This window comes from Schistocerca serialis, chromosome 4 (genome assembly GCF_023864345.2).
Source record: "Schistocerca serialis cubense isolate TAMUIC-IGC-003099 chromosome 4, iqSchSeri2.2, whole genome shotgun sequence".
NCBI classification, from domain to species: domain Eukaryota; kingdom Metazoa; phylum Arthropoda; class Insecta; order Orthoptera; family Acrididae; genus Schistocerca; species Schistocerca serialis.
The window spans coordinates 885,369,073-885,395,388 of record NC_064641.1 but is presented as its reverse complement, the minus strand read 5'-3'; the positions used below and the strand labels follow the sequence as shown (position 1 = coordinate 885,395,388).

General features: G+C 39.8%; 1 protein-coding gene across 1 annotated transcript in view; it reads left to right on the top strand.

Annotated features, from left to right (window-relative positions):
* The window catches only part of LOC126473550 (WW domain-binding protein 11), a 96,106-nt gene that overhangs the window by 55,993 nt on the left and 13,797 nt on the right, over positions 1–26,316 (top strand). Inside the window, exons 5-6 of the mRNA XM_050100680.1 lie at positions 1,744–2,000; positions 17,194–17,593. Coding sequence (XP_049956637.1) covers positions 1,744–2,000; positions 17,194–17,593 — 657 coding nt within the window. The remainder of the gene's footprint in view (positions 1–1,743; positions 2,001–17,193; positions 17,594–26,316) is intronic.

Below are 26,316 nucleotides of genomic sequence, written 5' to 3'. Positions count from 1 at the left end.
TTGGAACTTTTGCTACTATTTATTCATTTCCACCTGTCATCAGATTTGTGATAATCGGTGTGCTAATCATTCTCAAGGACTTGAAATATAATTGCTGCACAACACCCTATAACAACATAAGTCAGCCAGTCATTGTCAACTTCACAAGAACTGTTCTTTATGTGACTTCGCTGTGGTTGATAAAATGGCAACAACAAAACATAATTTAAATTTTCCTTAGATGTTTAGCTGGTTATAGTCATTAATACTTAGGAATTTTTGGCAGTGTGACTTGTTGCCTTCTCAGGTGACTGCTGATGACTGACTGGTGTTGGTGAGCACCCACAAAACCTTGGGCCTCACATTGTCTGCTTCTTCTCCTGGTTATTTATTTAGTTAGTTAGTTACATGCTCCACTTATTTGTACTACTATTTATCATGGTTTGGGTCAGTTTTCAGGATATATGCACATTTATTTATTTATCAGTATGACAGCATGCTGGCCATTTACAGTCTACTGGCTTAAATTTAGTAAATATGAACATATCACTCTTAGATACTATTCATGCAACTAGTGATACACCACCCCCCCTCCCCCCTCTTGCCTCCACCTACTTGCTCTTTGGGTATTGTTAAATGAATATGTGGGTAGCTCACTCAGACATGTGATTTTAGCCGTATTTTACAGCATACACATTTATTTAAGTGTGTGAATTGCCTACATGCATTTTCTTCAACTAGTTGTTGTTGTCGTCATCAGTCCAAAGATTGGTTTGATGCAGCTTTCCATACTTGCCTCCCATTCAAGCCTTCTTTATATCTGCATTATGACTACAACCTACATACACCTGAATCTGCTTGTCTTATTTGAGCCTCAGTCTCCCTCTGTAACATGCCTGGCTTTGAGCCTCAGTCTCCCTCTGTAACATGCCTGGCTTTATATAATTCTGCAGTTACTGTGCAACATTCTATTTGGGTACGGTAATTAACCATCCATCTATGCCTATAAATGTCCAGTGCCAAAATGTAACCAGCTGCAAACATAAGTCTTCTAGCTGCTGTACATGCTGCACAAAACAATGCTAATGACTTAAACAGCTGCTTCAGTGCCTGTGCTGTTTGGATTGTCCCCTGCAAAACAGCTACTCTGTGTATAGGGAAGGGGAGCTAACACAAGACAGTTACTAAATATGTTATTGTCGAGTGGAATATTAGGTGTTTCAGAGTAAATGTATGTGTTTAGAAAGAGCAGAAAAGATATAAACTCATTAGCCATATTTGCTTCTAAAGTTGGTGTTTTTTGTGTTTAGCAATCTTCAGGTCCTCTAGGATGTTTGGCAGGTGCTCATACATAGGGGCTTCACTGTATAGTCACATGAAATATAGACCCATGGAAATATCTGATGGAGAGGTCATTATATCACCAAAAGAAAAACTCAAAAATCTAGGGAACATATCACATAAGAACTGGCACAAACTGTGCAGCTGATAATTCCATTTTGCGTGAACCACACATTTTCCATCCCTAATTGTGTCCTGTTTACCTTTTCCTTATATCACTGTACTGTCGGGAGGTATCACTGTACTGTCGGGAGGTAAGATGATAATTAATGAAATGTCATTATATTCGGAATAAGACAGATATGAAAGGGCTGCCTTTAAATGTTGATCACTGTTATAATTCTCTATGACCATACAAACATCATAGATTTCGCAGTGTGGTAACTTCAAGAACACAGTGTTTGATGTTTTAATATTTTGTAGGCGATGCAGTAGTAGCAGAGCGTGCAGCTGCTGAAGCATCTGATAAGCGATCACGTGTGATCAGATTTGCTGATGACGATGATGATGATGACGAGAATGCAGAAGGTACAACAGATGATGCAGCAGTTGACAAAGGAGAGAACAATTCCAAGGAGAAAAATGATGACAGTCAAACTTCAGGGGCTCCCAAACCAACATCTTTGCAACAAAAAATGTTAGCTATGGCTGGCCAAGACATTGACCAATTCATGAAAGAGGTGAGTAATGTGCCCAGTTTGAATGCAGAAATGTTTCAGATGTCAAGAACACTGTAGCTGCTTCAGTACATAGCTTCTGTCTTATAACACTATAAAAACACACACACACACACACACACACACACACACACACACACACACACACACAAAATGTGGAAGAAAAATTTTCCATCTTTAGAGGCATGTCACTAGTTGTAGCTGGTAATTTATTGGTATAGTGGCTCATTCTCTGTACTACAAGGCTATACAGAATGAGAACATGACATTTACTGCCTATAAAAATAAAACAAAGTACTCATGCTAAAATCTTAGACCAACTTCTGTAAAAGGTTTGCAGAAAAATGTGTGTCTGTTAAAAAAATTTTATGGTAAAATAGTTTTGACTGAGTTGGAACAAAAATGTGATAAAGTAACAAAACTGACCATTTGGTTCTAACAGACATAATCTGTTAATGGAAGGAGTAAAGCTAACCACTGGCTATCTAGTTAAGCTGTTATGTGGGGTTACCTTACTCTTTCCATTGACCATTATATAGCTGGTAGGATAAAATGCCAAGTAAGCTGTGACTTGGCATATGCTCAAACACTCTGCTCTGTGATTACAATCCAATGTCTCTATGTACTGGCAACAGTTAGTTTGAAGTTGTATGTTGAATTAATTCAAACGTTTTGAGGACTCTTGAAGTTTTCCTAACTTGACTAGCAACCCACAGACCAGACCAACAAAACCAGAAACCAATCGGTATGCCATATCTCTTGTACATTAAGGTAATTACATAAGCTAATTCACCAGTATGTTACTTTCTCGGTGAGGAAATAGGGTTGTCTGGGAAAGATTGAAGAGGCTGGGCAGATAATTCAGCCTCCAGGTGAGGGAGAGGCCGACTTGTGTGTGTCCTTGATTTGATGTCTTTTGTCCTTACTTCATGAAGAAGATAGGACGTAACAAATTCGGCACCCAGGGTACATGAAAGAAATACATTTATTGGTAAATACGTAAATGAACTGGAAGGTAGGAGGTAGGAAGGTAGGAGACGAGATACTGGCAGAAGTAAAGCTGTGAGTACCGGGCGTGAGTCGTGCTTGGGTAGCTCAGTCGGTAGAGCACCTGCCCGCGAAAGGCAAAGGTCCCGAGTTCGAGTCTCGGTCGGGCACACAGTTTTAATCTGCCAGGAAGTTTCAAATAAATGAACTGTTCACAGTTCGAAGTGTAATAAAAAATAATAGCAATTTCTCGTAAAATGATAGTGTCTCAATGGTAATCCAGCTCCTCGAGGTCCTTGGTCAGCGTCTGGTCAATATCGTAGACAGTGTCCACCTCAGTCAAGGTGCGGGCTGGCCAGTGGGATGTTAAGAGAGTGCAGCAGCAGCTGAGGGGAGGCCAGTGCTTGAACCAACACCGGCTGCCGGGATACAAGAGTGCTGGGGCTCGGCCAGATGATAGTGTCCAGGGCAGTATCCAGTCAGATGCAGCTGGTGGGAAGCCAGCAAAGCACTGACCTGCTCGCAGCACTGTGGTTAGGGATGCGTGCACTGCTGGTGGGCAGTACTGATGCTTGGGGATGGGGGAAGAAATGTCTGATTAAAACCAGTACGGGTATTTTAGTTCTGTACAACTGATATTTTTCAATATTTATTTGGTCTTGGTTACAACAGTTTTCTTTTTTTTTTTCGTTTTTTACTAATAACCGAGTAATTGGAACCAGCCATAGCAGCAGTGCTAAAATTTTTGGTTGTTGCATAAAGCTTTAAAGAAATTGATATTTATTCATAAAAGTTCCATTGCTTTGAAATATTGGATTTTATAGAAACTGGAAATCAGACCAGCACTATTGTAATAAAACCTATGGTTTAGAAACTAGCAAAAAACACAAGGCATTTGAATCAGTACTGCATCGCAGAGACAATAATGTACCTTTTGCTGTGTGATGCGTAGGCTTGACAGATCCAAAAACAGAAAAACCAGATTTTGTGTTTATATTCAGCTGGCCTTTCAGCTCTAAAAGCGGGATTATAAATTTTGAGTACAAATAGTCGGTTGGGTATTTTCAGTCAGTTGGGTATTTTCAATCATTTATTAATAATCAGTTACAGTCAGTTGTTTCCACCATAAATGTGCCTCAACTAAAAAAATAAATAAAAAAAAATCAGTAAGCACCTTTATAATTTAGCAGTTATGATAGCAATCAAGTTCTGTCTTCTTAATTGATGTCTTTTTCCTCAGATAATGTATGTCAAAATAAACTACAAGCTGCCTGTTGAACAATGTAATTATACATTGTTCTGGAGCAGAAAGTGAAAATATGTTCAGAAACTTTCACTTCAGTTTGTCTTATAAATGAATAACATTAATATGTAAGTAAGTATTAAAATTTCTCTCCTAAACCCACTTTATCAAGAATTTTATTTTTCTTAGAAATCATTTCATGTAGCTCTTGATAGGATAATTTTAAATTACGCAATACCTTAGTGATTGTGTCGGTTTTCAATTTATCCTTGGGTTCATTGGTCATTTATGAAACAGAACTCTCATTCAGTGTTGGCATTATTGCCTGGAATTTCAGGTAATGTTTTGCTAATTTCAGTAATTCCAAATAAAATCCTTTATTATGCACTTGCATTTCTCAACACTGATGAGAACGAGGTGTAAGCAGGATGGAGTGGGGTAGGCAATGGACTGATCGACACATTCTTCCTACTTTGCCTCACTCGCTCTGTGCCTTGCATGGTTGTAACATGGGATGTTGTGCTTGTTCAGCCTACACAGAAAAGTGTTGGACACAGTCATAACAATAGCATTTCTTGGTATATTGGCAATCCTAGTGGCATGGTCTATTGACAGTATGCATGGACACACAGTGTGCAAGAGTTGCCCCCAACGGTTTTGTATGGTAATTTCTCACTGTTTTCCTCAGACATTGAACTCATACCATCCAGGGTGTACACGCGACCAAGGAAAAAAAAAATCCTGAATTTCCCTGTTAAAAGATACACCTTCTTCCGGGTGAAAATACACTTCTTCCGTGTTATGTGACAGTATACTTTCTGTCAGAACTGTAAAACTTATAAATCCTTTGAATGGTTTGGTTTTATACAGCAGTGTAGAATTTCCCAGCACTTTAGAAAACGAAACTCACAGGAAAAACACTTTTTGGAAAGATCTTTGATGTGCAGTAACATGTACGCTGCATATTTTCATATTATTTAAATTCGAATTCCACTAAACCTCGCCTGTTACTTTCTGAAAGCATTGAAATTGACATTGCGATGCACCTTTGTAAGCCAGTCATAGCTCATCTCACGTGATCTCGCAACCCGATGACAGTGGATATTCAGAGCCTATACACATGATGCAGTCAGGCAGTAGCAACATCACTGTCAAGTAGCGAGAAAAAACAAATAGGAAAAGTTACAGTTTAAATTAATTTACATAGCGTTGCTACAAGAACAGCAAAGCTTTCACATATAATATTGGTCTCGAAGATTAATAAGCTGCAAGAGAAGCTACGCTAATCTTTCACATATAACATTGATCTTTTTGTGCATGTTACACTTTAAGATACATCACACGAATGTGCCAGTAAAATTTTTAATAACGACATAAATATCTGATCTTCTGGGCTCGAAATTCTTCTAACTGGCTCGTCATCAGAGAGTTGATTTTTAATGAGAGTCAAACGCTCTGCAATTTCAGAAATTCATCATACATTCTCGCACATAGTTCATCTTGCGTAAAAGGAAATTTACTTTGAAAGTAACGCTTTTCAAACCACCATTCGCAATAACCTGTTAGAAACAGGTTTGTTCCAGCAGTTGTCAGAGTGCCAGATAGGTGTCACTGGGCTTGCGCAGCTTTGATGACATAGGGAGCCCGTATGTTCGTACATGTAAAACATTAAAATATCTTACATAAAAGAAATAAGACATCAAAGGCTACTACAAAAGCATCAGAATTTTATGAAGCAAACTCAAATGCGTGATCCGGTTTAAAGCGCACATTCGTATGTCCAGATTCCCAATGAAGCAGGCTTTTCAGTGCGCTTTTCGGGATGTAAATTTTCTTGGAGTACCAGTATTGTATTATCTCGTGCTTGGTTCTTTATTATACCATACATACTAGAAGCTGAAAACATGCACTTAAAATGCTGCGAACAGTTGAAACTAGCCAATAGTTTCGAATTACCGTATTTACTCGAATCTAAGCTGCACTCGAATCTAAGCCGCACCTGAAAAATGAGACTCGAAATCAAGGAAAAAAATTTTCCCGAATCTAAGCCGCATCTGAAATTTGAGACTGGAAATTCAAGGGGAGAGAAAAATTTTAGGCTGCATCTTCAAATCGAAACAAATTTGGTCCATTGTAATATGAGACACAATTTAGGTCAAATGAATGACGATACAGCTACAGTAGTTTGGTTCGAGACGTAAGCTTAGCAGTTACGCTTTACCAGATAGCCATTGCTATGTGTCAGGCGCTCTGTCCGTATTTATACGAGTACCCTTCTTTTTTCACGTGCGTCACTCTAAGCTGAGGATGCATTACTGTACTGTGTCATGCATTGTTTGTCGCATTTTGATAATGAGTGTTTATGGCCTGTCGCCGCTCACGGCATGGCTCGCTTTTGTGCGTGCTACCGCCGCTTACAATCGTCTCATTAGCAAAACAATGGCAAGAGACTGCTATTTGTTGTTACTTATACTGCTGCTTTCTTTGATAATGACCAACAAGAACCAAATAATAGACTGTGTATGATAGAATATGTTCTGAACGAGAGTTTAGCGAAAATTTTTCTCCGTTTGAAAATCTTTGCAGGCGCCTCTTTAGTACATTACATTCTGCACAGAAATTAGAGTAATCTTAGATTTAAAAATCTAGTCAATTGCCGTGCTTCATTTCTGACTGTATCACTATTACACATAAAAATAATACGAATATAAACATGACATCATATGTGTATTGTTCCGTGTTTTCTGTTGTCTCACTCTAGTTTCGTAGTTTATTAGGCAGACAGAATTTAAATGAAATAGCAGCAAACATGAAAGAATACGTGGCAAAATGTTTATATTCGTATTATTCTTATGGTGAGGAGAATACTGCATGTGATTCACAATTCATAAAAGTTCCTATTAGCAACCATCTCTTCTCACAGGTAGGAAAACATTCAGAACGTGAGTTGGCCATATTGACAAACATCCCTAACAGTCTTGCCAGTCGGATTTACGTAGTACATTGAAACGCTGCAACATTCGAAGATAAACAATACGGAATTTGTATTTACTTCGATGGATAATGCATGAAAATGCATTGGTCGAAACTCGGGCCGGAGGAAAAAAAGCTCGTCTTCCACTTTTTTTTTTTTAAATTTATTTACTGACGCAGAGGTTTTGGCACCAGTATTTATCTTTGTGCCTGCAAAGCATGCCTGTGAAGCGCTACATATATTCGATGGCAGAAGTTAGTTGTGGCGGCACCTACCAACATTTTTCAGAACTTCCGCTTGCTTTGCACTCGATTCTAAGCCGCAGGTGGTTTTTTTTATTACAAAAACCGGAAAAAAGTTGCGGCTTAGATTCGAGTAAATACGGTAAACACTTCGTTTCAAATAAATTGACTGCCTCAGTGGAAAAGATTAATAAAAGCCAAATTTCTGTAGCAAACTGACAAAAAAACTTCATTGTCTGGCACTCAGATTGCTCTGCACATCAGCCCTGGATTTACGATATTTCCGAACTGGGGCAATAGTAGATAGTGCCCTCACACCCTCCCGCGAGCGTTTGGAATAGGACTTTTCAGAAATATGTTTATTTTGTAGCACACATCTTTCTGAAGAGTCTGATACATAAAACATAAATGTTCGACGACATGTGAGACATATTATTTCCTCTTAGGTTGGCCAAAGTGCAGCGCCATGCTCCTTTACACCATATTATTCTATTGCACGTCACTGAATTTCGTTCTGTAGGATTCAAACTTGTATATTTTGTACTAGATGCCATCAAACTATATTCAGGACAGGTTTGACATCCTGCCCCTCTTTTAAAAATAAATAAATAAATAAAAACCTCACAATTAATACTGGATGGGAAGATTTGTAACTGGGAGAACAATAACTCTTCAGAAAAATTACATTCTTTATTGCCTATTAACTAACAACATGCTGTTTTGTGTGACATAAAATTAAATATAGAATACGTAAAGGCAAGAAACACGCAAGACAGTATACATTTCTTCCTAGCTGTTTTTTCTCTCTATCTTGATACAACTTTACATGGTGTGCTTTTCCGACTGCGAAAGAATCTATTACCTCGTCAAAGGTCATCAAATGTTTTGCTACACGAAAAATCAAAATGTCGTTATCTAATATTGAAAAAGCTGTTAATACAAATAGTACCCATGACTGTTGTGGTTTCTTGATCTGATTATGTCTATTTTGTCACTGTCTGCTAGATAAAATGAAATAGGTCTTTCTAATATTGCAACCATTGTAACATACATCAAATTAACGAGACTGTTTTGGCACAAATGGTCCTTTTTATAACACGACAGAATATAATTCAGGAAGTACCAATACCAAATGCCCCCCCCCCCCCCCCCCCACTTCTGCCCCCTAGATCCAGGCGTGCTGTGCATGGGTGCATCTGGCAGCTTGGGCGCGCTTGTAAGTTTTTTCCATCCAAAAGCAGGAGAAGGTACTACTCATACGCAAGCGTAAGAGCGCGTTCACAACTGCCCAAAGGAATCTAAGGTAAACAGTTGTGACGTCACGTTCATCAGAGGCAATTTGTTGTTATGAAGCCATGTGTGTTTTGTTGTACACATGCATTTTCTTTGCAATTTAAGTTTTATTTTTGTTTTTTTCTCTCATTCCTGTTTTATTGCTATAGTATTATTCTGCAGTAGTGAGATATATATAATAGAAGGAAACATTCCACATCGGAAAAATATATCTAAAAACAAAGATGCTGTAACTTACCAAACGAAAGTGTTGGTATGTTGATAGAGACAATAACAAACACAAACACACACACAAATTTCAAGCTTTCGCTGCCCACGGTTGCTTCATCAGGAAAGAGGGAAGGAGAGGGAAAGACGAAAGGATGTGGGTTTTAAGGGAGGGGGTAAGGAGGCATTCCAATCCCGGGAGTGGGAAGACTTACCTTAGGGGGGAAAAGGGACAGGTATACACTCGCACACAGTCTGCTTGTGTCTGTATATGTGCGGATGGATGTGTGTGTGTGTGTGTGTGTGTGTGTGTGTGTGTGTGTGTGTGTGTGTGTGTGTGTGCGTGCGTGCGTGCGTGCGAGTGTATACCTGTCCTTTTCCCCCCCTAAGGTAAGTCTTTCTGCTCCCGGGATTGGAATGACTCCTTACCCCCTCCCTTAAAACCCACATCCTTTCGTCTTTCCCTCTCCTTCCCTCTTTCCTGATGAAGCAACCGTGGGTTGTGAAAGCTTGAAATTTGTGTGTGTGTTTGTGTTTGTTATTTCTCTCTATCAACATACTAATGCTTTCGTTTGGTAAGTTACAGCATCTTTGTTTTATTTCTTTTTTAAGAACATCTGTTCCCACCAATCAAAATTACAAAAATTTAACTGAAAACTAGAAATGAAAAATTTCCAGAATTCTAAAAAATTCCCGGGTTTTTCCCGGACGAAAAAGTTCTCGGGTTTTTCCAGGATCTCCGGTTGTCCCAGGTCATATACACCCTGACCATCCCTAGTTCATGGAAGTATTTTATAAAGTGTGGTAGCAAAGAATTACAATGCTCCATTTGCTTTAAAAGATTAAAAACAGGAGGAGGCAAAACAAATTTGCAACTTCATGTAAGTAAAAACATCTGTTATGTTCCTTGGAAGAAAAGTTGTATTTGATTGTAATACCTATCATTTTATTGACATGCTATAAACTTGGGATAATAACTGAACCCTTAATTCTGTGATTGGTTCAGTGGTAAAAATTAATTTCATCCAAAAGTGATGATCTTGGGAAGTCGCCAACTTGCGACCTTATGCTCTTGCCGCCATTGCATCCCCCTCATTTACCTTCGTGGTCATTGCTAGAGACAATAAGACTGATTTTTTCTGCAGCCTCATATTCATCATGATCTGCTCCTTCATCTTCATTAGAATTTCCACCTTTGTTCAAGTCTGCATGTGTTACTGGAAATAATAGCAATAAAAAAACCGCAAATCAGTTATATCAGAAACTGGTTATTTTGAGCAGATTTAAAAGTTTGATTAAACTGGAGATGAAAAGAATCAATGTAACGGAAAACTGGTTGTTTCAATGATAGCCACCATCCCTTCTGAAGCCGCTTGTCACGGTTGCTGGAGTCTGGTCTGTATGCTGCCATTTCCATCTGGTGCGTACACAGATTAGCTATTGTCTTCTACTGGCGTTAGTGTTTGGACAGAATTGGGATTTGCCCACACATGACGGCTGTGGCAGGCGATGCCAAGAGCATGGAAACAGGCCGGTTAAGGTGTACGTACAGGCAGCATCAGTGGCCAGCCCAGCTACAATACTTTTAACTTTCCTGATGACACTCTATCCTGATGACACTCTATAAGGCTCTCACAGAACTCCTGTGTGAGGACCTGAACCCCCTTAATGCTCTGTGTGGCTCTGTTATCGCCTGCCTCAGGCTAGAGCTGTTAAGAGTCTCATATCATTAGGACTTCTGTGTCTGCTGAACACAATGAGGAGCACAGAGTCTTTCTTGCCAGTGGATCTCTTGGTATCCTCTCCAATCCTCACGAGCAAGTATCTTTAGGAAGTGGCCGATAACATACACTGCAGTCACCATTTTCTGATCAGGATGATCTGAGTAGATAAAGCAGTGGCTGAAAGGAAACACAGAAAACAGATGCTAAATGGGACTTAACTGGAAGTGCACTAAACTCCCGCTAATCCAGCCCTCAGTAGTTTAGCCTCTCAGTAGTCTGGTCCACATCCAGCCTCTAGTCGCTCAAGCAGAAATCACACATACACTTATGAATTCTCAAGTGCAACAATGTTGTTAGTAAATTACAATGTTAAGCTATGCTATAAATGTTTGAAGTTGTTGCTTTCTTTATGGTTCAGAATCGTGATTTCTAAAATTAAACATGTGCTGGACCTCAGGCAGAAACTCGAAATTAAAGGTAAGTTGAAGTGAGGTTCTTAGCAGAAAGCCATTGCTGCTGAGTACAGTGCTGGACAAGCAACTATTTATGAGAAAATTGTAACAGACACAAAAAGATAATCAAAAGCTTACAGGAAGTTTTTATTATGAAAGTAAATATCTCGTAATGCAGATGCTAAAGCTGCAGACATCTTCCTGAAGTACACTAAACAACAATCAGAAACATGCAGTACCAGCGTAAGTAATGCTTGTAAAGCCATTGTGTAACAAAGCTTACTGCCATCCCATATCATCATTGCAATAACTAAAAACTTTGGATATGTTTCAAAGTGAGTGATATTACTATATAAGTACACAATCGAGGACTAAGTTTTCTGTGAAAATTAATGTATCTTTGGATTTAATAAAGTACAATCCCTGTGGCCAAGAAAGTCTACTAGTATCAAACATAAACTTTAATTTGATGAAGAAATTTCTAAGGATGTATGTTTGGAGCATTGCATTATATGATGGGGGAACATGGACTTGGGAAATCCGGAACAGAAGAGAATTGAGGCATTTGAGGTGTGGTGCTACAGTAGAATCTTGAAAATTAGGTGGACTGATACAGTAAGGAATGAAGTGGTTCTCCGCAAAATTTCTGAGGAAAGAATTATATGGAAAACAGTGATGAGAGGACAGGATGATACGACATCAGGGAATAAGTTGGATGGTACTAGAGGAAGTTGTAGAGAGTAAAAATTGTAGAGGAAGAGAGAGATTGGAATACATCCAGCAAATAATTGAGGATGTAGGTTGCAAGTGCTACTCTGAGATGAAAAGGTTGGCAAAGGAGAGGAATTTGTGGCGGGCCACACCAAACCATTAGAAGACTGATGACTGAACACTACAACACCACACATAAGCAGATGCATCACATTATGAATGTGATCCACCACACCACTCATGTATCCATCTTGCAGTCTTCAGAGTATCTCCTAAGACAGCTTGTCACTTGGTGAAGTGAGCAGTGCACTCAGCAATAAGAAACAGATGTGTAGCACTACACAGGTTCATGCTTAGCAAATGTAGAGACATATACAATCTTTCAGACTGCAAGGGTCTGATAAGACTGTTAAAGAGAGCAGGAGGAAGCCATTATGAGTGTTCCTGGAATAAAAAATTATTCCACTAGATCAACACAAGCATAGGAAGATAGGAGGATTTCCAGAAAAAGTTGTCGGCCATCTAAAGCAGCCAGCATGTATAATGGAGGGACGTCACCTAGCATCAGCCAAAATCAAATAGGGCATGCAGTGGCAACTTGATAAACTAGAGGAACTCAGTTTAGAAATTTTTAGTAAAATGTAAAAGACACACAAAAGATGGACCTCGCCATGGACATTGGGAGTGAAGTTGCACATCATGAGCCTATTGCACACAGTTTGAGTCATAACACAATGTCCTGTGGCTGCACGAAAAGCATCATCCAACATAGTGGCACTGCTATCAGGGTTCCTCCGAGCCGTAATCCATAGGTACAGGTCATCCACTGCAGTCTTGGGCGGCCTGAGCGAGGCATGTCATCGACAGTTTCTGTCTCTCTCTATCTACTCCATGTTCAAACAACATTGTTTTGTTTCACTCTGAGACGTCTGGACACTTCCCTTGCTGAGAGCCCTCCCTGGTAGAAAGTAAGAATGCTGACGCGATCGAACCGTGGTATTGACCGCCTAGGCATGGTTGAACTACAGACAACACGAGCTGTGTACCTCCTTCCTGGTGGAACGACTGGAACTGATCGGCTGTCGGACCCCCTCCATCTAATGAACAGTGAAAGGGACTGTGTCTGTGATACAATATGCACTGTCAACGTGTATCTTCAGGAGTTCTGGGAACTAAACTTGTTTTGATGTGTGTATTATCATAGGACATTCATTCCAGTGATGTCACATTTCATTAGAAATTGTGAAAACGTAGACAAAACTTTAAATAACTCAGATGATGATTGTTGTGCCCAGTCCAGAAGAAAAATGGAGTGTCTTCCAAGCCCAAAGAAAACATACACAGTAATAGTTTTCAGTAAGAAAGAAAAGTCTTAAATTTCTTTTGTGAAACAAAATAGGGAGAAAATGTTTAAATTTAAGCAGTGTGCAAAGCCACATTCGTTTTATAAAATATGAACATGAATTGTGCATATGGACTTGAAAATTGAACAAAAACTCAATAGTAGTTTTCATTTCTGCAGGAGATACTAAAAGTACTGAGTGTTCTGTGGTGTAAATGTTGTCGACACTTACCATGTTGTATGGCAGGATAAAAGGGGTTGTGTCCACTGCTGATTCTATGCAGATAATGAGAGAGTGATGGGCAGACAATATCTTTGAAAGCAACAGACATTGTAACACTCTCTCATCAGTATAGAAGCAAAATCCAGTAGATATCTGGAAAGAAAACAACATGTTCTCAGGTCCCACTGTAACCATAACCTTAGAAATCATGACATATTCAGAAGAAACAGCCAAATATTTGTGACAACAAAGGTATGGATTCCACAGCTGTACCATTAGGGTGATGATGATTAAATATAGTGAGACCACAGGTGACAGGTTGGTAATGCAGAAAGGAGGAAAAGAAAACAGTCCACAAATTAATGTAAAGAGTTTCATTTTGTTTATTTAATTCTCATTGTATTACCAAAATGTAACAGTAAATGGCATAAATTTAGAATAGGCATAATGTTAACTTTTTAGGCAGTTACTAAGTCAATAAAACTGTTTGCATTTTTGATTAGTAAAAGTAAGTTAAAAATAATTTTTCCTCAAGGAGATTTTGAAAAGAGGGATGGGGTGTTTTACATTCAGGGTCATCTTATACTTGGGTAAATATGGTACAACAATGTCAGTGATGAGTTTCGGAGGGGTATTGTTTCTGCAGTTTAATCTTTGTCTTCAGGAACGTCAGGGCAAACTAGGACCAAAAATTAAGAAAAAGGACTGTTGACTTGCGAAAGTCTAATAATTAAAAATGGGAGAAAATAATGTTCATTGTTACATACTAAAAATTTTCTTACCATTTGCAGAAAATAATTCACTGCTTCTGTTGAACACTTGGCCTAGAATAATGATACCGCTGTCTTTAGGAGGAGGACTCTGATCTCACATATGCAGCAAATAGTGTGATTCAGCCTCTCGATAAAAAAAAATTTCAAGAGTGTAAAGTATTTTTCAGAAAATTGGCAGACAGCATAATTTCCAATACCTCTTTGTCATTTCAGGTTAATCAGCAGAACAGTGCTGTTAAAAGAAAATCTTGACTTTTAAACTATGTCAATTCGAATAAAAATCACCAGTTTTCGATTGCTATCTCTGCCATCGTTGTCAGGAGTACAAACCACTGACTGCTAGAGCTGGCTTGGTTTTCTGCTTATGTAGGTACAATTGGAGCAGCTTGCACCAATCAGAGAGGGCCAAAACGTCCTGTTATGGAAGGTGAGTTGGGCAGCCCTTAGCAGCTCCGGGTCACCACGAGACTGAGTGATGTCAGGTGGCACAAGGGGCTAGTGCCACATTTGAAACAGCCACTCCCGTCTCAGTGTAAGGGTCAATCGTCCATCTTTGCTCTCTTTCAGTATCAACATATTGGGATGATTGCGTTATAGAGGTGGTGGCTGATATTAAAATAAAGAGCAACAATTTTCATAGAGACAAGAGGTACACATTTAGTAAGGCATGGGGACAGGCTTTGGATATTGAAAGAGCGCGAAGATGGATGCCTGACAGGCTTTGGATATTGAAAGGGAGCAAAGATGGATGCCTGACACTCGTAAGGAGGCAGGAGCGGTGGTTTAAACCTTTAACTGCTCTGGAGTTGTTAATGCACGTGCCTTTGTACCTGTCCCTGTGTGCTCTGACCGTGTTTACGTGTGCCACCAATCCTTCTACCTGGTACTCTGAACGTGACTATGCGTAGACACGTTCAGAGTACCAGGTAGAGATTAAAGTCCATACTGGTGAAAGTTATCTGTAATGTAATGTCATACACTGCCTTGATTTTCTTATCTCCACTAGTCACTTGTGTAACAATTACATCTCTCCAATAGTATAGCTGTCGATATGAACTGCAAGTTATTAAAAAAAACTAATGATTTGGAAAATTTTTAGGATGGTTTAAGTAGTTAAAATTCATTGTTTGCATTTAGACTTCACACTATGTGGCACTACATCCCTTTGTCACAGCTAACCTGCTTATTCGGCAATTCATGCACTAGGCAGGAGGGGTTGTACAAACCACTATTATAAGCAGTTCTTCATGTGGCAGAAATGAGTAACTTTAACAGTTTTTGTTTTTAATATTTGCAGAGTATCCTGGCAGCTAAATTTTGGCACTGCATTCCTTTCAGTGTATTCTTCCTGTGTGAAAAATTCCCGGGGTAGGTTTCAGCATATTGAATTGTACCAGTCCTTTGCGAGTTAGTGTATAATGTACTTTGTAAGTTTTGTGTATTTAATCCTATTCGTTAGACTATTTTAGCAAGGCACTAAGAACCTTGTAGAGGAATTCATACTATATTTTGTTTTATTTTTAAATTATATCCTGCATTGGCCAGTATTAATTTTTCACTCAAATACTTACTCTTTCAAAAAGTTTCCTATGCTATATGACAACTACCTACATAAGCTGCCAGACAACTAACAAGGTATTTCACTGGTGGTTACTGAACCAGTGGTGCTTGTTGCCAATACTTCCTTGTCTTCTTCTTCTTCTTCTTCTGCATGTGCCTTATCCCACATGGCCACAGTGTCGGCAAGGTTATTAGTGAGTTTGGCATGGTTAGTTAAAGGGGTGGCCAGATGCCCTTCCTGTCACCACCCCGGAATGATGATGAAAATGATGAGGACAACACAAACACCTAGTCCCTGGGCAGAGAAAATCTCCAACCCAGGAATCGAACCCGGGACCCTGTGTTCCAGAGGACTTTGTTACTTTTCTCTTTTCTCAGTATACAGTCTTTTGTCTCCATCATGTTATGTAACACAGTTTGTTGTTATTTGGGCAGCTTGGAGAGTAAGTGGCAGGTCACAGATCCAAAGTTCTGTGGTTCATCTCTGTTTCCACCTCTGGTAATATCTGTAAGTGGAAAACATGCCAGGTTGCACTGTGGTTCCGAGTCCATGTTGAGCTGCACACTGGACTCACATTCGGAAGAATGGCGGTTCAAATCCATGTCCAGCCTTCCTGATTTAGGTTTTCCGTGATTTCCCAAAATTGCTCCACACAAATTCTGGGATGGTTCCTTTCAAAAGGGCACACCCGAATTTCTTCTCAATCCTTCCCTAATTCAATGGGTGCGGTGACCTCTCTGTTTGGTCCCCTCCCTAAAATCAACCAACAAACTGTGTTAAACTGTATAATATTGCCCTAAAATAACAAGACAGGTAAACCAGTTTAAAGGTCAGGGGAAGGCAAGGGTGTGTACCATCTCCAGCCAGAACAACCAAGCCTAGTGTCCACTTTCTATCTTTGCCCCTCGCGTTATCATCATTTTTTGTTCTTACTATTCTGCAATCATTGCGTTTTTAGATTAGAAGTTCTTGTGTATCCTTCATGGTATTGTTTTTTTGTGTAGTTGGACAATGTAAAAATAATAATACTAATAAAAACAAAGCAATCTCGCGGGGGCACATGTGCATTTATATGGAATGTGAAAGTCATAGCTAATCTTTATTTCATCCTGGGGTGAAATTGTGCATTTGTATGCAATCTGAAACTATCTTTATTTCATCTTGGACAAAATATTGTTGCAAATGAGCTAAAGATCTTGAAATTTTCAGTAAAGTGAAAGAAGTTACATGTAATATGGTTTTAACCACACACACACACACACACAATCATGGTGGCACCCAAATGCATCCGCACATGGCTGCAGTGATACTGTCTGACACTGCTACTGCAGTGATACTGTCTGACACTGCTAAGGAGGTGAGGTGGATGGACACATGACTTTCACACTGGCGTAATGATTTAGTGAAGAAGTATTGACAGTGTAAAATACTTTACGTGTACACATTATTGTATCCCAATTTCAGATGGAAGAAGTTCATCGGAAGCGCGAGCAAGACCGTGCTGCTGATCTGAGTGCTAGATTATCTGTACTGGAGGCAGAGGAAGGAGGAGAAGAAAATTCAAAGCAGGGGAGTGGTGCACCAAAGGCTGATGTCACCGGTGCAGGTGCACTGCCCGAAACAGCTGCCACTGACACGAGCGTGCCGCCCCCCACAGTGTCGGAGAATGCGCAGCAACCGCCACCACCATTGGGAATGCTGCCAGTGATGTTCAGGCCGCCACCACTGCGACCGGGGATGCCGCCACCTATAGGGATTCGCCTCCCCCCGGGTCCACCTCCTGGCCGCCCCGGCTTACCACCTGGCCCACCACCGGGCCTGCCCCCGAGGCTCAACCTAAGGCTGCCTCCTGGTCCTCCGCCAGGTGAGTACTGTGCTTCATTGTTATTGCTGAACATTGTGGTCTTCAGTCTGCCAAAGACTAGTTTGATGTAACTGTACACAGTAGTCAGTCCTGTGCAAGCACCTTTTAACTACAGCCTACATCCACTTGGACCTGCTTTATGCCATTTCAGCCTTGGTCTCCCTCAATAATTTTAACCCCCCCCCCCCCCCCCCAACACACACACACACACACACACACACACACACACACACACACACACACACACACTTTCTTGCATTGCCATTTGACAATTCGTGCCTCGAGTTGTGTCCTATGAACAGATTGATTTAGTACCTACTCATTAGTTACATGTCTTCAGCATTCTTCTGTACCACCACATTTCAAAAGATTTTATTCTCATCTAGTCTTAACGTTTGTACAAGGCTACACCCTAGACAGATGCCGTCAGAAAAGACTTCCCAACACTTAAATTTATATTCAGTGTTAAAACATTCCTCTGTTTCCTTGCTATTGCCATTTTGCATTTTATATCCTCACTAGTTCAGGCATCATCAGTTATTTTGCTGCCCAAATAGCAGAACTTGTCAACTAATTTTAAGATTTCATTTCTTGATCTAATTCCCTCAGCATCACTTGATTTAATTTGACTATATTCCATCACCTTTGTTTTACTTTTGTTGTTGTTCATCTTTATGGACAACCAGGAAATCTGGGAAAAAACAGAGAATTTTTCATCCAGGAAAAACCCAGATATTTTTTAGAATTCCAGGAATCTTTCATCGTTTTCATTTTTAGCTAAATTTTGAATGTTGACCGATAAGAACTGATACTCCAATGAAGAGTTTTACTTTAGCCCACTACTGCAGCAGTATTAGAAAATGCACCACTTACAACAACTAAACACAAGTGGCCACACGAGAGGCGTTCATTTCAAACCGACAAAGAAAAGTACAATTTTCAACCTGACCCTCTTCGATTTTCATAAAATTTGGTGTGTTCATTGCACATGACAAGGGAATGAAAAATACCAAATCACAGAATTTAGCACAAGTACAAAGAGTAATGGCCGCTCGAAGTCCTAAAAATGTGTGGAAAATTTGACAAATACTGCTGACATAAATGGCTGTATCTTCTGTTCTAATAAAGATAGAACAGTGAATCATGTAATTTTGGAAAGGTCTGAAGCTAGTTTTCCAATGGTATGCAATTTTGTCATATTCAAAGAATGTACACAATTAAGGTCAGTGACCTTGACTTTTGACCTTGAATATCACAAAACATGTCACCTTCAAAACTGATGAAAAAGTTATATTTGCTTCTTCTTGTTACACTATACAATGTAGTAAAAAATTAGGATATCAATGAGATTAGGAGATGTATAGTAATAGGTACAGCAACATGTTGCATTAATGCAAAATAAATTGTTTTCAGATACCAACAATATGACACAAAGCACTGAAAAAACAAGTTTATTATTAAAAAGCTGGTGTTATAACAGTGCACAGTAAGGTAACAATGTAGGCACTCCAGTGTCAAGCTATCAAATATTGGATTGCAGTGTGGCTGCTACGTGTAGACAGGTAGTTGCTGCAAAATACATAGTGCGTTGAAATTATACATATCTGCCATGAAGATGGAGTTTGAGAAGATCATGTATGGCTACCGAACATGGACCCAACAGATACAAGAAAAATCTATGTAAAGTGCAAATGTGGATGGTTGATATGATCGGTGTCATAATGACATAACTACAAAATATGTGATAAATGTAGAAAAAAATTATCTCGGGTACAGGGTCTGTGGCTGTTCCAACAACACTGAAACGAGTGGAAACCACAAACCTGCATAGCTCCTCAGATGAGTCAGACACATCTGTAGGCTGAAAAATTGCTTTAGATGCATTAAGTGATAGTTTGGTACCTCTTGGCAAGTCCCCACTGGAGAAGAAGAGACTGGGAGAGAAAATATGCACAGAAAAAGTTCAAGCAAGTGTCCGCAGTATTCCGAAGTAAATATGTACCTAGTGTGGAAGAAAATGCAGATCATGAAACAATTGTTGAATCTGAAATGATGATGCAAGTGATACTAGCACCAGAAGCAGTGAGAAGGTCTAAATTCTGACACTTCTTCCAAAAAGTTGGAGCATTCGAAGGATTGAAAATGAATTTTGGAGCCTCTAACTACTTAGTGAGAAAATTAAACCAATTAGTCAAAGAATGTAATATCTTAGTGGCTTCCAAGTCCAAGACCTAAATGTATCTTAAGTGAACAAACTGTGAATGGTATCATAGAATTCTACAACAGAGACAACATAAGCCGCTGTTTGCCTAGGAAGAAGGATATTGTTTTTGTCGGGGAAAATGGTTCCAGGATTCATAAAGGAAGCGACTACTGTTGGGAAACCCGCATGGGCTGTATCAAGCATTCAAAGGCGGACACCCAGGACCGAAAACAGGATTATAAAAAATCTGCCAGTTGTGACCCAACTGTGTTTTGGCTGGTGCAGCTGCCACCCACAGTGTGTGGGTTCACAATATTCACAAAAACGTGAAGCTCCTGTTGAAAGGTTCCAGATGAAAAGAGTTGGCACATGATGCACACTGTCAACATAGCACTTATAAACACTGTCTTGGTTGGATTTGTAATCCTGCACAGCCAAAATGCTCTAATCCTCATGTGAAAATTGTCCAGGTACACATTCTATCATGACACACCTGCAAGAGTTGTTTGATGAAAATGGAATTGATGACATAACATGTAAACTGTGGACATGTGTAGGTAGAACAGCTCTCCAGATATGTGTATTGTGTGTGGAAGACTTCTTGGAAAACCTTGCAGACAAATGAAAAAAGCTTTTGTTGCATTTCTTGATAGTCACCTGACAGTCTGAATTTCTACAACATCCGAAAGAGACACTTGGTAACAATGAATACATTGCAATATGTGATTTTACAGAAAATTATGCATATGTCCTGTAGGCTGGGGTGCATGGGTTTTCATCCATTTGTTTTTTATTATAGACATACAGAAAAGCGTGGTGCAATTGATCACATTTCCTTTGTTATATCAGAATGCCTTAAACATGTATGTTGGTTGTACCCACCTGTGATTCAGCATCTCTGCCATATGGTGAGTAGCGACTTTCCTTTTCATATGTTACATTCCATCCTTGATTTTCCATTGCTTGATTAGTGTGTGACTTTATATATTATAAATGCTTGCTATCAGGATGATTTCAATGCTTTTTCCTTTCACTCGTACTCTGGCTTTTAACATTCGATCATTGATACCTTCCACCTCCTCCTGCAGACCCTCTCTGACCACTATTGCCACTCCATTTCTTCCCCTCTCATTCCCTATCCAGTACAGTTTACATCCTTTACTTAGTGGTTTTTCACCAACTCCTCTCCACCTAGTCTCAGCAAGTCCCAAGATGTCCAATTTCCTCCTTTCCATCATTTCTACAATTTCTTCTAACTTCCCAGTTAGAGTCCTTACGTTTAAGGTGCCCAGTCGCAAACCATCTCGTAATCCTTTTCCATTGCTTGGTCAGTTTCCTTTAAATCCGGTCCGTGATCCGAGGCATGTTCCCTTTTTGAAAGCAGTTGATTTATCCACTACTGGCTTGCTAGGCCTATCGCAGCTTTTTGAAGATGACATGCAAAAGCAGCTAAATGGAGGTAATCAGATTATAATAGGGGACCTCAATGCACATGTTGGCACAGACAGGAAAGAATTCGAGGAGATAATGGGACCAGAGGGCTGGGGGAACTGAAATAGAGAAGGAAAATTGTTGCTGGAATTCTGCAAGAGGAATGGGCTGGCGATCGCAAATTCCTGGTACAAGAAGAGAAGTAGCCACAAAATAACTTGGTACAGTGGAGACTGGTCCCAAACTTCAGTAGTAGACTATGTACTAGTGGATAGGCAGATGATGAGCAGCCTCACATATGTTAAGGTCATTCCATCTGAGGCCTTAGACAGTGACCATCGGCTGTTGGTAGCCACCCTGAGAGAGAAAAAAGATAGGAGGGCAACAGATATACAGGAGAAAAGGTTGAAGACATGGATGCTGAAAGAGGATGAACGGAGGACCCAGTACCAGACATTGATCAGGAAGAAGCTGCCAAAGGAAGATCAGAGAACAGTGGAAGAAGAATGGGGAGATTTTAAGAGGGCTCTAGTTGAGGCAGCTGAGACTGTGTGCGGAAGAACTAGCACAAAGAGGAGAAGTAAGGAAACTCCATGGTGGAACAACATATGTAAAGAGGCAGTACTTCGAAAGAACAAAGCCTTCAGAGAATGGTTCCAGACCCGAACAGAGGAAGCTAGGGTAAAATATAAGGAAAGCAAGAAAGCGGCACAGACCATAGTAAGGGCGGAGAAGAAGAAGTGGATGGAAAAATGGACAAGAATGTTAGAAGAGGACAGTGAAGGGAACAAAAAAGTACTTTACACCATGGTAAGAAATAAGAGGAATGACAGAAGCGAGTGCCTGAGGATCATGGATAATAATGAAAGAGTTGTGGAGGAAATGCATGAGCTCAAAAAGATTTGGAAGGAGTACTTTGAAGATCTGTTGAATGCCGCCAAGCGGGCAACTAACAGCGATGGAGAGCCTAAGGCAGCAGACGATTATAATAGTGGGGAAACTGATGATCTAACTTGGAATGAAGTGGAAGAAGCCATAAAGAGGATGAAAGGGGGCAAGGCACCAGGTTGGGACGAAGTAACAGTGGATATGATACAAGCAGCAGGAGAAGTAGGAACCCAGTGGCTATACAGAGTGCTGAGGGTGGTGTGGAAGGAGAACAGAATTCCTGAGGATTGGAAGAAAGGAATTATAGTCCCGATCTTCAAGAAAGGGGATAAAAGGAGATGTGAGAACTACAGAGGAATCACCCTGCTATGCCACAGTGGAAAAATCTATGAAAAGATCCTGGAGAAGAGAATAAGAAGCAGTATTGAAAGTAGACTGCAAGAGGAGCAGTATGGTTTCAGACCGGGAAGATCAACAACGGACCTCATATTTGCGGTAAGGCAACTGCAGGAAAGGCACTATGAGTACGGGAAGGACTTAATCATGGCCTTTTTAGATATTGAGAAGGCATATGACAGTATCTATAGGGACAAGCTCTGGGATGTGCTGAACGCAAAAGGGATAGATGAAGAGATAACACGAAAAGTCAGAAAAATGTATGAGGGAAGTGAGAGTTGTGTGAAAGTGGGGAGGGAACGTACTGCATGGTTCAAGCTGGAAAATGGGCTGCGACAGGGAAGTGCACTTTCGCCTTTATTGTTTATTATTGTTATGGATGAAATCCTACAGCAAGTATCAGATGCAATTGGAGATCATAAAATGAAAGCAGTGCTTTTTGCCGATGACCTGATGTTATGGGGAAATTGCGAGAAGGAGGTGCAAGAGCAGTTAGACGTATGGGAGGCAACGGCAGCACAATATGGAATGCATTTCTCTGCAAAGAAAAGTGAAATAATTGTCACAACAAGGAAGAAGAATAGGCCAAATGTGGATATAACTTGTGGAGGGGAAAAACTACAAGTGGTAGAGAACTTCAAGTACCTGGGAAGCATGATTGAAAGTAAGGGGGGAAACGCGATGGAAATAAATGAAAGGTGCAGAAAAGCAGGGCAGTTCTACAAATGCATTAGGGGGCTTATTTGGAGCAAGGAGGTGCCACAGAAATCCAAGGGAATTATATACCGAACCTACTTTGTCCCCATATTGGCATACGGAAGTGAGACATGGGTAATGCACAAAAGCGACAAAAGTAGAATACAGGCTAGTGAAATGAAGTTCCAGAGGAGCAGGTTGAGTGTAACAAGATGAGACACATTGCGAAATGTGTATGTGAGGGAAAGACTAAAGGAGGAACCAGTACAGGACAGGATAGAAAAATCAAGACTGCAGTGGTATGGACACATGAAGAGAATGGATGAGGGAAGAATTCCAAAGAGGATGTTTGATCTGCAACTGGAGGGGAAGAGGCCCAGAGGAAGACCAAGAGATAGATGGGTGAAGGGAGTGAAGGAATGTGTGATGAGAAGTGGAGAGAACTGGACGAAGGTGGAAGAGGGGGAATGGTGGAAAGACAGAACACGATGGAGAGGCTTGTGTTCCCGACAGACCCAGCCAGTGGCTGGAAACTGTCCAAGATGATGATGATTAAATGCTTGCTATCAGCCTGTTGACTGTAGTAACTTACTGTGCTACATTATACCACCACCTTTTTATCAATAAATATGTGAACTTCGAGTGACTGTTACTCTTGCCTTACTTGTGCCAAAATTCTGTGATTTGGTCATGCGCAGTGAACACAGCAAATTTTACAAAAATGGAATGACTCATATATGACATTGCTGTTGAACTGGTGATAAGAAAATGATTTGTGTCTTACATAATTAACAAGAAGCTTCGTTATAGCACAGTGGGTGCCCAAGCATGTTCCAGAGAATTAGGAGACTGTGACAGCGCGTGTTTACTGACCATCTGTCGAGATATGTGGAGCAAGGAGGAATGGATTTAATTGTCCAGATTGTGGCATGTGATGAAATGGTGTGTCACCACTTCGACCCTGCCCCTAAATGGCTCAGCATTGAGTGGCAGCCACCCAGCTCTCCTCATCCAAGAAGAAAGCCCACTCTGACCTGAAAGGTGGAAAAGTGATGCTCAGTTTCTTTTTCAATGAAGAAAGACCTCTATTCCGGCACCTCCACATGTGACCAGTGGCGGATTTAAAAATTTCACCCCCTTAGGTACACCATATTATATGCAAACCCCCCCCAATAATTATTACCCGATCACTTAACAATTGCCATTTTGGGTGGGAGCGCTATGAGCTGTTTCTGTTCTCTGCCATTCATTATTGTGAAGGACACAGAGCTGTCTAGTTGCGCTCAATCAAAATGTAAGCTGGTTCCTGAAATGTGCTTGGTGTACAGCAGCGGAATAAAACAAACTTCATTTTGTTAACACTTCTTCTGTCGAGAGACAACAGAAATGAACACAAGGAAAATAACTTTTCTTTTATGCCAGAGCGTGTAGGAGACAACAGATTTTTTTTTTTTAACGTGAAACCATTGAAAATGAAAATGTTGTGTTACAATCTCAAAATTGAAGCGAACGTTTCATACATTAGAAATTAATACATACTTTTACAGAGATGCATTCAAAATAAAAATCAAACTGTCATTTTATGATCTAATAACTTGAATGTGTAGCAGATAAAAACAAGACACGATCGGTATTAATACGTGATAGGAAAGTGTTAAAAATGAAAATGAAATAGAGATTTCAGTGCATGACCTAATAACTAAATACAGATGAACAAACACAGAACTGTGTTTACTATTACATAATTTTACAGACTAGTGTGGAAAAATCAAATTTGTTTTATAATCTAATAGTTAATGTGTAAAGCATTACGGTGTGTGTAGCTAGATGCTGCATAATAAGTGTACACAATACCTTTAATCCATGTAAGGGCTGAACAGTTTTGTACTGCAGCTACTGCTCTCACCATAGCTCTTTCTAACGGTATTAGCAAAGCTTTTACATAACTATAACATTTCAGTAGACACCTGCTATACGCATCAGTTGTAACATACTACAGTATCAGAATGACTTGACTGTACAGTGCCAAGTGGCTGGGTCGTTCGGGTATTGTTTAGCATTCTGCCATCAGCAAGTGTAAAATAAACACACAATACGTAGCTTGTAAATCCAATGAAAGTGCTCTAAGTTATAATAAAAATCACATTATAATCTTAAGTTTTTGAAACTAATATGAATAAATGAACAAACTCACTATGAGTAAATGAACAACTCACTAGTCAGGAAAGTTTGTGTCTGGCTTTGATGGCAGAAAACTCGTTGATCATATCTTCATAGTTCAGATGGTTATCAATTAGGAGGTCGACTTCGATGGGAAGAATGGACAAGGCGTTCAATCTCTCCTCAGACAATGTAGAACATAGGTACAATTTCAGTCTTTTAAGAGCCGAAAATGAGCGTTCTGCTGAACAATTTATAAGTGCTATACATAGAAATATTCTAAGAACAATGTCAACATTCGGAAACATGAACTGTAATGTATGTTCCTGCGATAACTATAGAAATATTCTAAGAACAATGTCAACATTCGGAAAAATGAACTGTAATGTATATTCCTGCGGTAACTATAACATTTCAGTAGACACCTAGAATACGCATCTGGTCCAACAGTGTGTTATAGCTTTCCTTTCTCCTCGTTAATTTGGTGTACAAGTTGTTGAGTACTCCAAATTTTTCCCTTCCAGTCAGATAAACTTTTTTAGAGTCCAGTTCTTTGTCATCACGAATTTTGCATTTCCGTGAGCTTTTATAGGTGCATTCATAGTCTATATCAGTCACAATCTCTATGGATTTATTTTCATAATAGTTGAACACACCACGAATAGATGCAATAAATCCTATAGGTGATTCATATAATACATGGACTATTTTAGTACCAATATTTACACTTTGCATCATCATGAATACTGTTTCTAGTCAACTGAATTGATTCAGTAAAGCTGAAACCTCATTTCATATTGGCAATATGTGTGAGGGCATTGATAATGCCCTCCCAGTTTTCAAATAGACTTACACACGCTTCCTCTCTTCCTGCCTCACGTGTTTTTGATAAACTTTTACCATTTTGCTTCCTGGTTTCATGAAAGAAAGAAGTTTATCCCAGTGCTGT